This window comes from Meleagris gallopavo, chromosome 5 (assembly GCF_000146605.3).
Source record: "Meleagris gallopavo isolate NT-WF06-2002-E0010 breed Aviagen turkey brand Nicholas breeding stock chromosome 5, Turkey_5.1, whole genome shotgun sequence".
Lineage (NCBI taxonomy): Eukaryota > Metazoa > Chordata > Aves > Galliformes > Phasianidae > Meleagris > Meleagris gallopavo.
In genome coordinates this window covers 50,957,461-50,971,494 of record NC_015015.2, presented here as the reverse complement: position 1 = coordinate 50,971,494, position 14,034 = coordinate 50,957,461, and the positions used below count along the sequence as shown (strand labels likewise).

The following is a 14,034-nucleotide window of genomic DNA, read 5'->3' as shown; positions in this document are numbered from 1 at the left end:
AAAATCTTCGTTTCCACCAGATCCAGGATTGCACATAAATCTGTTTAAGCATCCCTGTCGCAAGTGTTGCAGCTGAGAACTGAGGTACCTGTAGCCTGGCAAGAGCACAAAGGAGGCTTAGCCTTCCCTTGCAGGTTCTGCTGGGCTCTAGCAAGGTCTGGAGTATTTCAAGGCTAAAGCACAGCCAGGCACACATACTTTATCATGGATACAACTACAGACACAAGAATGTGGCCTTGGGGTCAAGGATGCACAAGAGTTTTCCAATCAAACCTTTTTCCTCCCCCTCCCCCCCACCTCTATTCTCAGAAATGCCTGGGCTGTTTTAACCAAAGTTTTCTCGCAAAAGCAAGCAAGAAACCTGGAGAAGATGCTGCTTCATAATCCATCTTGAGTAAGTTACATTTGGCAGTTAGAAGGAACTGAAAAAGAACGTATTCTAAAAAAAATGATTTGATAACACCAAGAAAAGGCAGCAATAGGGGTGTCTATTTCTGTTGATCTACAGCAGTCAAACAACCACATCAGGATAAAAAGGAAAGGGATGAAGGCATTTTAAGCAGACACCATGAGAACTTATGCGTCTGTAAACAAAGCAGTACCAGCAGCCTGGCCTTCCCCAATAGGGGTGACATTTGTTATTGCTAAAGAGAGTTTCATTCTTGCATTTCGTGGCACAGCAATTTGCAGAGGCAACCTTCAACTGATAGAGCCAAGGGTCTGTCTGCAGGCTCCCAGAGCTAAATGCACCAAAAACCTGCAAACTGTCCGCAAGCAAGCAGTTGGGAGCAAAGAATGATGACTTTAAAATGTTAGTTTTTTTTTACAAAAGCATATGAAGCATACCTGCTCCCACACTTTTATCAGCTACAGATGCCACTCACAGATCTCAAATGAAAAAGAAAAAAAACAAACAACTCTTCCTTTGACAGAGACCTCCTCAGACACTACTGTCAGCGCAGTGCCTGCTTCAAAGTCCAATGGAGGCAGCAGGCATCCTGATAAATATGTTCTGAATCAGGTCCACTGTGGAGAAACAAAAGCTGATGAGCCATCCAAAGGCTGCAGGAGGCAAAACAAACACCCTTAGTCATTAGCCACAATTAGTGCTTTTAACTCTCCATGCAATGAACAGCACGAAATGCATCTTCAGAGAGGAAGGATATCATAGCCAAAGCGAATGACATCATTCAGCTTCAGGGTGATGTACTTCTGGTCGGGAATCCTCACGTCATTGACGAATGTCTGCAGAGAGGAAGCACAGGTGTGGTTTTTGACCCATGGTACATGCTCATCTGCTGAGGGCATTGCAAGTGCTCAGGGTGCACCTCAGTCCTTTGAGGAGCTCAGCTCCCTGCAGAGCATCAGCATGGAGCTGCCATGGGCAGGTCTGAGCACCCCAAATGTGCTTCAAAGCCAGGTACTCTTCTCACCAATTGCAAATGAAGCTTTAGTTCCTGACCTAAAGATGTAAATGAGGTGTCTGAAGTCAGGAACCTTGGGTGCTCTTGGGTCTTCTCTTTCCTTCCAAACCAGCAAGGGCAGCAAATATAGGAGAGAAGCTGCTATAGCTTTTCCAACTAACTACTGAGCTGAGAATGAGCTCTCCATCAAATACCAAACAAGACTCGTGCCAACCCCAAGGCCTGATCATTTATCAAAGCCTATCACATAGGAAAGGGAAACGGAAACACACAGAGAAGCAGGTATTTCAGTGAAATCACTGTGGTATCTAAGGCCATGCTGTCCAAGACATCATTTATCAGTACAAAAGGCCTCTCACCCAAGAGATGCACTTGCTCATTTTTTCTACGCTACAGACAGTTAGCTTAGGCCTCAAGAAACTGAATTATCCTTGTAAGGTGCAAAAAACGTGCTTCACAGCTGAGAACAAGCACCTCAGATGTCTCAGCTGCCTGCACTCTGAGGGGAACCCATAAAGAATAATTCTTACAGAACAGCAGATCAAGCACTCACATGTCTTCCACAGATGAGCCCGTGTGCTTTTGCAATAACCCAAGCCAAATAAAAATAACTCAGGAACTCAAGTGAAACAGCACCAGCATGCTGGTGGGGCTCAGGCACTCAGCAGCTGCAGACCCCAGAAGTTACCTGATCTTGCAGCAGGGCAGTGACCCGGCCTCACAGACCTGATGTTTACTGCCAGGTCTCTGCAGCCTCACTACAACATCAGTTAAGCTGTGAAGAGTCAAAATTACGCTAGAAAATGAACTGAAAAACTTTCATCACCAAGGCACAGCTTTCTCCTTTTACTTTCTCACCTTGGCCAACTCAAACACACACTGTAAAACCAAGTGATAACCAGAGGGAAAAATAAATTCTAGAGCAGGAAGCTGGAACACAGGAGGTAATGGCAATTTGCTTCCTGGCAATTGCCAGAAAAGCTGGGGAAGAGGTCTGTAATTTCAGCATAGAAGCAGTGAAGCTGGTTAAAAGACAGGCAATTCCTACTTGCGTGGAAGAAAATTCCACAGTAGACAGATCCAGAACAAAAATAACTATTTGCTGGATTTTCTGCAAAAGAAGAGTCTGCCAGGAAATCCATTTTGATTGTTACCTGGGCACTTAAATAACCCCACTAAACTGCTTACTGCAGACAGAAATGCTATCTTCAAAAATCAAAAGGCACAAAGACTGCAGAATCAGCTGCCTGAACATTATAATAAAACAACATTTTAAAAGACCTGATAATATTATAACTATATTGCCTGAAGTCTTATAATGCATTGTCGAAAAAAGAGGAAAATAAATACAAAATAAAAGCAAATGCTGAAAATTGAATTAAAATCAAAGTCCCCCGGAAGAAATTTGACTTTCCCCCTGAAAGTAACATTCACATGAAAATTACCAACTAAGGACCTATTTACTTCACACAAAATAAACAGAGTTGGCCACAGCAGCCTTTTCCAATGAAGCCTGTTGGACCAGCTGCAGAAGGCAGGCATTACTCTCACTTCTTTCAATCCACCTCTGTAAGTCTATTATCAAAATGCTGTAAATTATTATTCATGAGCCTATGAAGAAAGAAGAGAAGCAGCGACAGGAACCTCCCCTTTCTGCAAGCAGTATTTTTGAGCTATTCTTTAATCAGAGGTTGTGAAGCAAGGATCCAGGCAGAGCCCACAGCACTTAGCAGAAATACTGACATTTCAGCAGGGCTCTCTGCCTTCAGCTATTAGGCCGAGAAGGATTATCACTCACTCTAGCTGCAGCCAGATACCAGAGAAGGCAAAAAGGTTGATGTCTGCTTCACCCACAGTTTCCATACGAGTTTCTGGGTTTGTCTCATGTTTTTGTGGCAGCGATGGTGGAGAGCTCCTTTTTCTAAGCTGAAAACAGTGACTGCAGTAAAAGTTCTACTGCAAACACAGGCCTGTGAATCTAGTTGAGGCTTGCTCCACAAGAGGAATAACTCCACTGGTATGTAGCAACAGCCGAAGAGAGGCATGCATGATATGAGGACAGTTTTAACTCTCCCAATGTATTAAATAATCACAGAATTTGGGGGCAAAGCCTCACCAAGCTGCCTAACAAGACTGAGTCAGGGTCACAACAAGGATTAAAACTGAGGCAGGCTCTGCTCCTGTTCTGGGTTCACATTTTTCCTCAGTCTTAACACAAATCAAAACAGGTGAAATACCAATCTTCATTACCAAAAAGAGCTGGTTTTAAATAGTTTCTCCCTAAAGAAATTAAATGGCTCATCATCCCATAAATCACTCCACACACTGACAACAGAACTGCTAAAGGTCACCCTGCTCATGCTGAACAGCTGCTCCAGCTTCACCAGTTCAATGTTAACATGCCCAAAATGAGATAGAAAAGAGCAGGAAATAAATTCAAAGAGACTCTATGGTTTTGTGAATGCTGGAGAGTTCTGCAAGGGCACCAACAAGGGAAGAAGAAAAAAAAGAAAAAAAAGATTAATTTATCAAAGCTTTCCTCTTCTAAGATGAGATGCTGCATGACCTCTGTCTCAGGCCTTGCAAATAATTATATACATTTAGATTAATTTATGCCAACGGCTAGAGTAACTCAAGGGGGTCTAGCAGTAGAGGGACAAAATGCTTACAGACTCAGCATTGTGTGCTGGCCTCCCTTATCCCAGAGGTTTGCTACTTACCCCATTTAGGCTCCCAAGATCCTTCACCCAGTGCTCATCTTTCTCCTTGTCATAGTTGATTACAGCATGCTGCTTATCGACACTGCGGGACTGGCAATGAAAGCACAATGAATGTGAGAGCAATCAGCCATAAGAGACACTGTTACTCACAACAACATTTATACATTAAACTAACCTGATATGGGATGAGGGGAGAGAAAACAGCAAACATTAAATATTACCGTTACTATGAATAACCAAAGAATACAGTTAAAGCTTCCATGGTTGTTCTAAACAGTCCGCTGAAGACAATACAATATTTAGATGAAAAAATATTATGGAAAGCTCTGTTGGCATTTCAATAAGCTGTATCAATACATGCTGAAAACAAAACCAGTCAAATTAAAGGCCTGGGGGGCAGGATCTGATCCACTGCAAACTGGAAAAGCTCATTTCCATAATCTGGTGCTGATGGCCTCACCACTTAGGGACTTTCTATTTGGAAGGATTTCTTCCTAATTTTGAAAGGGAAGAAGTATTTTCTTGAGTTCAAGCCAAACTCATTTACAATGCATACTGTTCCCAGAATTACATGCTGAAATTGATTTAAACTCTAGGATGTTTTCCAGCTTAGAGGAAGGTTAGGTAACTGAGGATGAAAAAGCAGCTCTAGAAAATTTAAATGTTAAGCCTGCTTTGAGGACACTGATGAGGACAGCAATTTTGTCCCAGCGGCTCTATCTGAATGCACATTACCAAACGTCTTATCCTCAAAACAGAGCATGATACTTCAGGAGAAATTCTGTCAGACCGTTTCAAGGCAGAATCATTAAAGAAAAGCCTCTGAAGAGTTTTAAAATATGCCATAGGTGTTGTAGCTATGAGCCAGTCACTGGAGCCACTCAATCCATCAGGAGGTGCACCCACTGCTGAAACCTCCCTGAATCTCAGAACAGGGGAAGGCATGCTGCCCCAGCAGGGAGCCCAGCCAGACTGAACACACCTTCCTCCTGGGCACCAACCAACAAGCCTCTTGTCGAAAAATAAGTCCTTCCCTTTTCCCAAGCATGAACAGGCTGGTTTCCACAGCACCGCTCTCACTAAGCCATTTCCTTGTGGGCAAGCAGAGGCAGAGACTATTTCAGGGGAATTCCTTGATGAAAACACAGAGGCTTTATCCTTACAAACTAAACTATCTGCAGGACTTTGTTCTTCCCAAGGACTACCACACACAAGTATCCCACCTGCACAGCACAGATGCATGCATGAGGTATCCCCATGTCCCTCAGCAACCCAGTACTGTGGGTGGCTACCACTGTCCCCAGTGGGACGGGAAGGAGAGCTGAGTAACTGGTGTAGCAGTGTTTGCTTTAGCTTTTTACAGCATTCATTTAAAGATTAACAGAATTTAAAGGCGGAACCAACCCTTTAGCCTCCCTCTGAGGGCTGAATGTCTTCTGCCTCAAGAATTCAGTCCAGACAAAAAAGTTTAGGCAGATTTTATCTCGCACCGAATCACAAGCCATTTAATAAATATACAGGGTTTACTTCAGGGAAGCAGCTGTCTCTAAAAATTTGGTCTGCCCCGGACCTGACCCTGCTGTAAGTTAACTCAGCCTTTGGACTGCTGTATTTTACAACAGCTGACTACAGCCACTCCCGGTCCCAAAACAGACAAGGATCAACCCAGAGGGCAGAGATGTATTCTAGCACCATGATATTCCCCTACATAAAAGCAGAAGTCACCGATGGGACCTATTTATGCCAGAATTTCCCATCCTCCACATAAGTTTTAGTTGTGTTCAAGACAGCCCTTTGCAAAAGCAGTCGCAGCGATATACTGTATCTGACCCACAGTCTTGGAATTTCTCAGCATCCCTTTCAAGAGCGTATTAGGAGCATGGCAAATTGTTGTGCAGCTCATAGTTCTGTGAAATTTCATGAGGTTTTTTTTTTTTTTTTGAGAAGAATTTTCTCAGTTTTGTTTATGTTAGAGCAACAAACATCACAAGAACTGGCAGCAGAAGTTCCTAAGAGCCTGTCTCCAAGGAAACTCAAGCTAAAATAACTAAAATCGCACACCTTGTTTATTTTGAGGCAATTTGCCAAAGGTCATTCTTGAGAACCAAGGTGTGGTTTATTTCAACATCAGTCACACTTAACATGAGCTTTTCTTTCTTGCAGTGACAGCAGCTGCCTGGAGGCTGATAGTGCTTTTGTTCTAGGAGAAGAGCAGAATCATCTCTGATGATGATTAACGCCTCAATCCCACTTCCAAGCAAAGCCTAGCCACATTCCACACTGGCAACAGATGAGAGTACCAGAACAGACCTGCTGAAGTCACTTCAGCTCAGCAAGCCAGCAGTTTCCAATGAAAGAACCTTTGAATCACAGAAGGTGAGTTAGGAAACCAGAGTCTATAAACTGAAAAAACTGCAACTGACTGAATACCAAGCACAGGAAGCCTTAGTTTAAGAGCACATATTTACAAGACAGTAAAGCTATCAAAATCTCAGTTCAGACTGAGGGGGGGAAAGAAAGCAGAGAAGGAAGGTCTGCTGCCAGGCACAAGCGATCTGGAGGCAAGAAGTAAGGCTACACTCAGAGAGAGGGCATGAAGAAGGGCCACAGCCTTCTCACCATGTCCCAGCATCAGTCTAGCAAATAAGAACAACTCTTGGGAAAACGCAGAACATGCTTTTCTGGTCAACAACATGTAACTTCTCTGAAGGGAGAACAGACACTGATTTCTTACCATACTGAACTCGTGCAGTGTTTGTACTTCCAGACATTCAAATCACTTCCTAATGTAAGGCTCTCTTGCTTCTCCCACGTAATGCCTACAATGCACCGTGTTTTAAATATCTCATAGATGAAATGCACATGCTGCACCTATCCAAAGACAAAGGTATTTTACAATTGCCCTTCCTTCCAAGAATGACATTAAAGAGGAGTTATCTCCAATACCAGATAGAAACAGCATCTCCTGGTCTTGCCAGTCTCAAATCTGGACCAAAACCTTGCATCAGTCCCCATCAGGCATGCAGCCAGCAGCCTGCTTGTGATTCTCATAACTGCACACATCAGGTCAACAAAGGCCCCTGCTTAGCATAGAAGCAGCAAAAACTGCTTTCCAAATATGCAGGGGTCTCCACAGAATCAAACATCACATCATTTATGTGTGCTGCAAACAGCAGATGATCAACAGTACTGTTTGAGGAAGGGTCTGATGTATGGAGCACAACATGCAGGGCAAAGCAAGAACCTGCAGAGACACCAAGCAAAACGCACACAAAAATGAGGCCTGCTAAAGTAGGCAGGAGTCAAAAATAGAGTCAGACAGCCTGCATTTCCCCACGGGGTCGGGGAACAGATGCAGCTCAACTGTCTATGCAGATACAGATGCTGCTTATTTCCCCAGCAGAATTACCATGGGCAAAAGCCTACTGCCCAGGGTTGAGATTTGGACCTCAGCCCTGCCAGTGCTGCGAGGCATTGTGGTGTTGGAGATAAAATAAACAAACAAGAGCAGTTTCCCTGTTCCTAACCACAGTCTGTTGTGCACGTCTGGCAAAGGATAACTGCAGCAATCTGGTGGCAGCATGCAATAAACACTTGCTTGAATACTTTCCACAGTGAACAGGTTACAGTTCTGCACAAGCGTCCCAGTAAGGAAATACAAACCTCTCCCAGTGCCCCACTTTAGAAAGAAGAGAGGTACAGTCGACATCAAACAAACAGCAACAAGATAACCTGGCACACTGGCCTGAAACAAGGCTTTTGCCTTAAAAGTAAAATCCTGGTAACTTTTAATGATAGCTGTAAACACTGAGTCTCCCTCTTTCATCGCTATGTGTTTCGTGGAGTTCTGCATACTGGCCACTTCAGTACTTTCCCAGGATATATATCAGTGATTTGTGAATGCTCCATCCTGCCTCATGCTGGCTGCAGACAAGATGGCCCTCCAGAAGGCAGACTGATTGCTTCCAGGGACACAGGCTGGCTTCTGCATGACTCCACACAAGTAGACAGACCTCTCTTCACCATGAGCAGCCTCATTCTGGAGCTCAACACATTACAGCTTCTGAGCTGCAGGTTCCTGCTGCTAGTTTTGCTGCAGCTAAGGTTGTGGATCTGTCTAGTGGATCCGCTGCAGGGCCAGGGCCTGAGTATTCATGCAAAAATAAGGCACTGAACAAAAGAAAGAAATCCCTCAGGAAAATGAAACCATAATCCCCACAGCTTGGCAAAGGGATTTGGAGGCTGGCACAGTTTCCATAACAATTTAACCCGTTATTCAGGGCTAGAATTGGGTTTTGCTTGCTAGTTCCTTTCTAGAGCGGAGCACAGGTTCAAGAGATCCAAGGGCTGGTCCTCACCTGAGGCAGGGAGTGTGCAGCCCACAGATAGGTTGCCTTCCCTCCATTTTGCAGGGCCGCACAGGAGGCATGGGCAAGCAACACCTCTGGTGTGAGAGAGAAGCCTTTACATTTTCAGTACAGCTGCATAACACAGTCTGGATCAAGACCGTGGTCAGCTGCAGACATGGGCAGGGTTCCCTGGAAGGACAAATCCTCCTTCCAGTCCCATGTAGCCCTCCTGTCTTTTATGTCACAGGGAAGCAATGACCTCCCCTCACGATTTGCTGGTCCTGCCCATGCTGACTGCCCTACACCGCATCCCCTCACTGGGCACAGCCCTCCCATCAATTCCACATTAAGAGGAAACAACGGGAGAACCAAACAGCAACAGGTCTGGAATTGCCACAGCTGTTGCCCAGAACTGCTGAGCAGAAATCTGAGGCTTCCCAAGGCCACATCCTTTCCCTTCTGCCTTCAAGACACCTCCTTTCCTTTGTGGCACCTCAGGGATGAACGTCGCAGAACCACTGCAATTCCTAACACCCAGGGACAGACAGGTGCTGGCTGACACCCTCCAGTTAACTGCACAGCCCTGTCCTGTCTGCAGCTTCCTCCTCCACCCCGGGCCTCCAGGACGGAGGTTGGGACATCAGGCCTGAGGTCCCCTATCACTCCCAGAGAGAGCTTCCAGTGCAAAAAATACCCCTGTGATGGAAGGATCTGGCTTCTGTACAGCAGTGCATTCACCCAGAAGCATCAGAAAAACACCTACTGAGTTCACACCACCTGCTTCCTCACAGCACAGACAAGCTATGCTGCGTCTATTCACACTTGTTTATGTAAATGATTATCAAGCTACATCAGAGAGACATTGTGTTATCAAATACAGCCCGGGGAAGGCAGGACACGTCAGGTCAATGAAGCCTTCATTCAACTACTAGTCACACACACACAGAGCTCATAACTACACTGTGCTATTTGCAGAGTGCACCATGCACTTTGTGTGTTGAGCACGGGACAGGTCTTGTACAGGTAGAACTACTGGGTAATGGCACAGGAACAGATTGTACCTTCATGCCTATGCACATGGGACAGAAGCAGAAGCACGCAGACAGTCTTCACACTGGAAATCCTAACTGCTCTGCAGTTATAAACACTTCACACAGCAGCCATAGGAATGCTCTTTCAATGCCTAGGATGCTTGTAATTGCATCGCTTTTTACCAAAACAAGCTAAAAAAAGGAAAATGTCTATTCAAGCAGTATCAAGTTAGAGTTTATGCCATTTGCCAGAAGAACAACCCTGTGGTAGGGGCCCCTGAGCTGAACTGGCTGATAGCACAAGCATCACATGATCCTCCATATGGACCAGTGACAGATACTTGGCTGGTAGCTTCCACAGCTATTTGCTGACACCAGAGCAACAGCAAGCCTCAAGCCCACCTCAGGCCTGAGGGAGATGCTGCTCCCCACTGCATAGAGCAGTGCCCACCTTTCTCACACTGAGCTGCTTGTGCCCTATGTTCACCATGTTCTAAGCCCTACAGCTTCCCCTCTCCGTGCTTCCTCTCTATGCACGCACACAAACCTTCCTGTCGTACCTGCTCAGCCCAGCCTTAATTTGTTGGCTAGCTGCTGTGAAATTGAAACCCACTGACCAAAATGAGCAAAAAGCCAGCAATTAGCTCTCTGAAACATAAACTGTAGGAAGTTGAACAAGTACTGTATCAGCTTTCTTGAGAGCTGCTTTGACCACAGCCCAAGTCAGGACACTGGGCTAGATGCACCTTGATCTAATCTAATCTAGGGCAGCTACTCACACACAGAAGAATTACTTAGGCTGAAAGGAACCTTAAAGCCATCCAGCTCCAACCCCCTGCTGTGGGCTATCGCCCTCCATCAGCTCAGGCTGACCAGGGTCCCATCTAGCCCAGCCTTGGGCACCTCCAGGGATGGGGCATCCACAGTTCTCTGAGCAGCAGTGCCAGGGCCTCATCGCCTTCTGAGTAAAGAATTTCTTCATGATACCTAATCTAAATCTCCCCTCTTTAAGTTTAAAGCAATTCCCCCTTGTCCTATCACTATTAGGCCATATAAAAAATTAATTCCGCTCCTCATAAGCTCCCTTCAAAAACTGGAAGGCTGAAATGAGGTGTCCCCAGAGCTTTCTATTTTCCAGGATTAATAAGCCCAGCTCTCTCAACCTTTCTTCATAGGAAAGGTGTTCCAGACCTCTGGTTATTTTTGTGGCCCTCCAGACTGGCTCTAAAAGTTCCACACCCTTCTTCTCCAAGTCCCAGGCCTGGATACAGTACTCAAGATGGGCCCAAACAAGGGCAGAGCAGAGGGGAACAAGCCCTCCCTCATCTTGCTGCTACCCTCTTTTAATACAGCCCAGGATGCAGTTGACCTCGCAGGTAGCAAGAGCAAACATTGCCTCAGATTCAGCATTTTGTCCATCAGGACCCCTCAAGTCCTTCTTTGCAGGCTGCTCACAATGAGTTCTTCCCCCAGTCTGTACAACTATCTGGGATTGCCCTGACCCAAGTGTAACACACCTTGCGCCTGTTCTTATTGAACCTCATTTGGTTCATGTGGGGCCACTTTTCAAGCCTGTCCAGGGCTCTCTGGATAGCATTCCTTTCTTCTGTTGTGTCAACTGCACCACTCAGCTTGGAGTCACCAGTGAAGCTGCTGAGAGTACACTTGATACATACCACTGCCTGTGTCATTTACAAAGATGCTGAAGATCACTGGTCCCAACATGGATCCCTGGGGGACACTACTCATGACTGGCCTCTGCCTGGACACAGAGCTGCTGACCACATAAATATCAGCCTTGTACATCCCTGCACCCAGCCCAACCTGTCTTCCAACCCATAACCTCACCAACCTCACTCCCAGATGAAACATCACTAAAAACAATAGTCTCTAAGCTGTCCCCACTGACTGCACGTGAACTTCAACCTTGTTCAAAGCTCTGCACCTCAGCCAAACACATTCCAGTTATCAGTGAGAAAACCCATCACCTGGGGATTCCCTCTTGATAAACATCACCTCCAGCTCTCTGCAGCACAAGAACTTCAAAGTACAAGTTAAATATACTTCTAAATAGTTTACGTGAAGAAAGCAGCATTTTCCTCAGACCTGTTCTCTAAGAAGACCGAAGAAGGGAGGTGATCTATTCCAGATTACTCTGCTTGAAGCAGATGCCTGGAACATAAACTTGCACCTTAGACAGCTAGAAAGTTCAGCAAAGTTGTAAGCAACTGAAAGCAGACGCTCATAATAGGAAGTGCCAAGCTGTCCTAACTGACAGGCAGAACAAAGGCCACACCTGAAACAGAAGCATCACACCATCTGCACTTAACTCCTGCTGGAGTACAAACTGATACTGTGTAGGAAAGGAGTGTGCCCAAATGCTGCTCTATAGGGAGGGAAAAACACAACAGAACACTGCTTAAATATTTTCCTTTCTCATTTTTTCCAATAAACGTCTCTCTTTTAAACAACAACAGGGAAACCATGATGCTGCTCTCCTTTTCATTAAATATTTACATTTAGCAAAAATGACAAATATGCTTTGTTTAGGAGTGGAGGGGAAGGTTTCAGTGGTTAAACAAAAACTTTGCACTACATAAACATTTTGCTAATGCAAGTAAATATCCATCACATTAAGCAAATGATCACAGCTGATAAAGCTGGCAATTATATTTCACATGAAAAATGCAGTGGGGGAGGGAGTTACTTCACTCTACATTGTCAAAAAAAAACAACACCGTAACAAGCCACCAATACAACTTTTTCTTTTAGGAGAAAAAAAAAATGGAAAAAGAAAACATTAAACATTTTCAGAAAATTACTTCCCATTTTCACTAAGCTTTATGAAAAACCTGCTAGAGCAAATTAGCAAAGATTTAAATTTCCACACTCTTGCTGTTGGTTGACTTATCCAAGGAGAGCAAATGGGGTTCTAAAAAGAATCAAATGATGATCATCAGAAAGAGAGCAGAAGGGAGCCCTTGACTATGCATAACAACACTGCATGCCAAAGCACACTACGTGGCATTGTCTTCATGCATTAACATTCAAACCCAATGTAAATCTCACATTTACTTGTACAAGGATCCTTACAGTGCTGAGAAAACCTTTACAATATTTCTAATCCTCTTAGTACGTATAGAGGATTTCAAGGCAGATTGTTTCCCCACTATCAAATCTCCTTAATTTTAAGCTTGAAGACCATGGCTTTCTTTATCTCTTTGTTAACTAGAAAGCAAGTATAGTACCTGTAAACTCAGGTGAAACTAAGGCTTGATTGTTTGGTGACAAAGACATCATTTTTTGCTGTTTAGGGATCTGATACCTTAAAGTAACTTTGCCAAGAAACTTCAAAAGACAAGACGTTCCTGAAACAATAAGATGAGAAAGGCAAGTCTGCTAGATCTTCAGGACTAGGACTCTCATGTTGCATGTTGGAGCCCTGTTGAAAGCACAAGGTCTCAGCAGGGGACCACAGACCATATCACAATGAAATCACTAAGCAGAAATAATCTTAGAGATGAAAAACAGTGCCCAGATCATCCAGCCCCCCTCCTAGACAATGCCAGTCTGTTCTCAACTGTGCACTTGGGAGAAGTGAGTGCCTATAACTTGAAGTCTATATCCAAAATAACCATTCAGTGAACACAATTTCAGTGTCATTACCAGAGGGATATGATAGTTATACTGCCACAAGAGCTCTGTCCACCTGCTCCAATAACCTCCCAGCTCCTTAAGCTTTCCCCAGGACAACCAATTGTGCCAACCTGCACAACGATTCTGTGACACGGACAATCGCAGTAGGGAAAAAGCCTATTTTTAGACCTCATCCTCCATCTGCTCACACGCAACTTTGCTTGGATATCAAGAGTGCACTTGAGTCTCTCTCCTGCCCTACATCTTACAACAGTCATGTCAGCTGGAGCCCAAGAAAGCTCTTGGGAAAACATCTTTATAAGCAAATGGCTAGGAAAATTATGTGCTATTCAAAATAAGACCATTCATGTGATCTGAGAAAAAGCTGTATTACTCAAGACAGTAAACTAATATGTTTATAAAGCGTCAGATATAATTCAGCCCATGAACATAAACAGCTGGCTTTTACTAACAACCCAGAGCCTTCATTCCAGCAAAATAACAGAAAGGTCTCTTATGAAAATCTCCTCTACGACCCTCCCACCACCTGCCAGCCTCCAAATGCAACTGCATCCTTCTTCTCACTGATACTGCTGGCTCCTCCAAGAATCCCAGTTCATTTACCTTGTAGAGAAGAGCATGACAAATTTATAGCATCACAAGGTTGCCAGTCCACATGCAACATTAACAAGCCAGTTTAGAGTTTTAAAGCAGCATTAAATACTCCATGAAGTACGGGGAATTTCACAGTCCATGCTGTCCAGTTAACCCCATAAACAACCAGTGAAATAAGCAGCACATTTTCACAATTAGTGATATTTGGGGACAATTAGTGATATTCCAACTTTTATGTTGGACTGCACAGCTTGAGAAC

General features: G+C 44.5%; 1 protein-coding gene across 11 annotated transcripts in view; it reads right to left on the bottom strand.

Annotated features, from left to right (window-relative positions):
• Nucleotides 1–14,034, bottom strand: part of CEP170B (centrosomal protein 170B) — a 55,855-nt gene that overhangs the window by 38,236 nt on the left and 3,585 nt on the right. For all 11 annotated transcript variants that reach the window (XM_019615920.2, XM_019615919.2, XM_019615921.2 and 8 more), the window contains exons 3-4: nt 4,145–4,234; nt 1,167–1,245 (exon numbers count right to left, since the gene is read on the bottom strand). In XM_019615920.2, the coding sequence (XP_019471465.1) occupies nt 1,167–1,245; nt 4,145–4,234 (169 nt within the window). The remainder of the gene's footprint in view (nt 1–1,166; nt 1,246–4,144; nt 4,235–14,034) is intronic.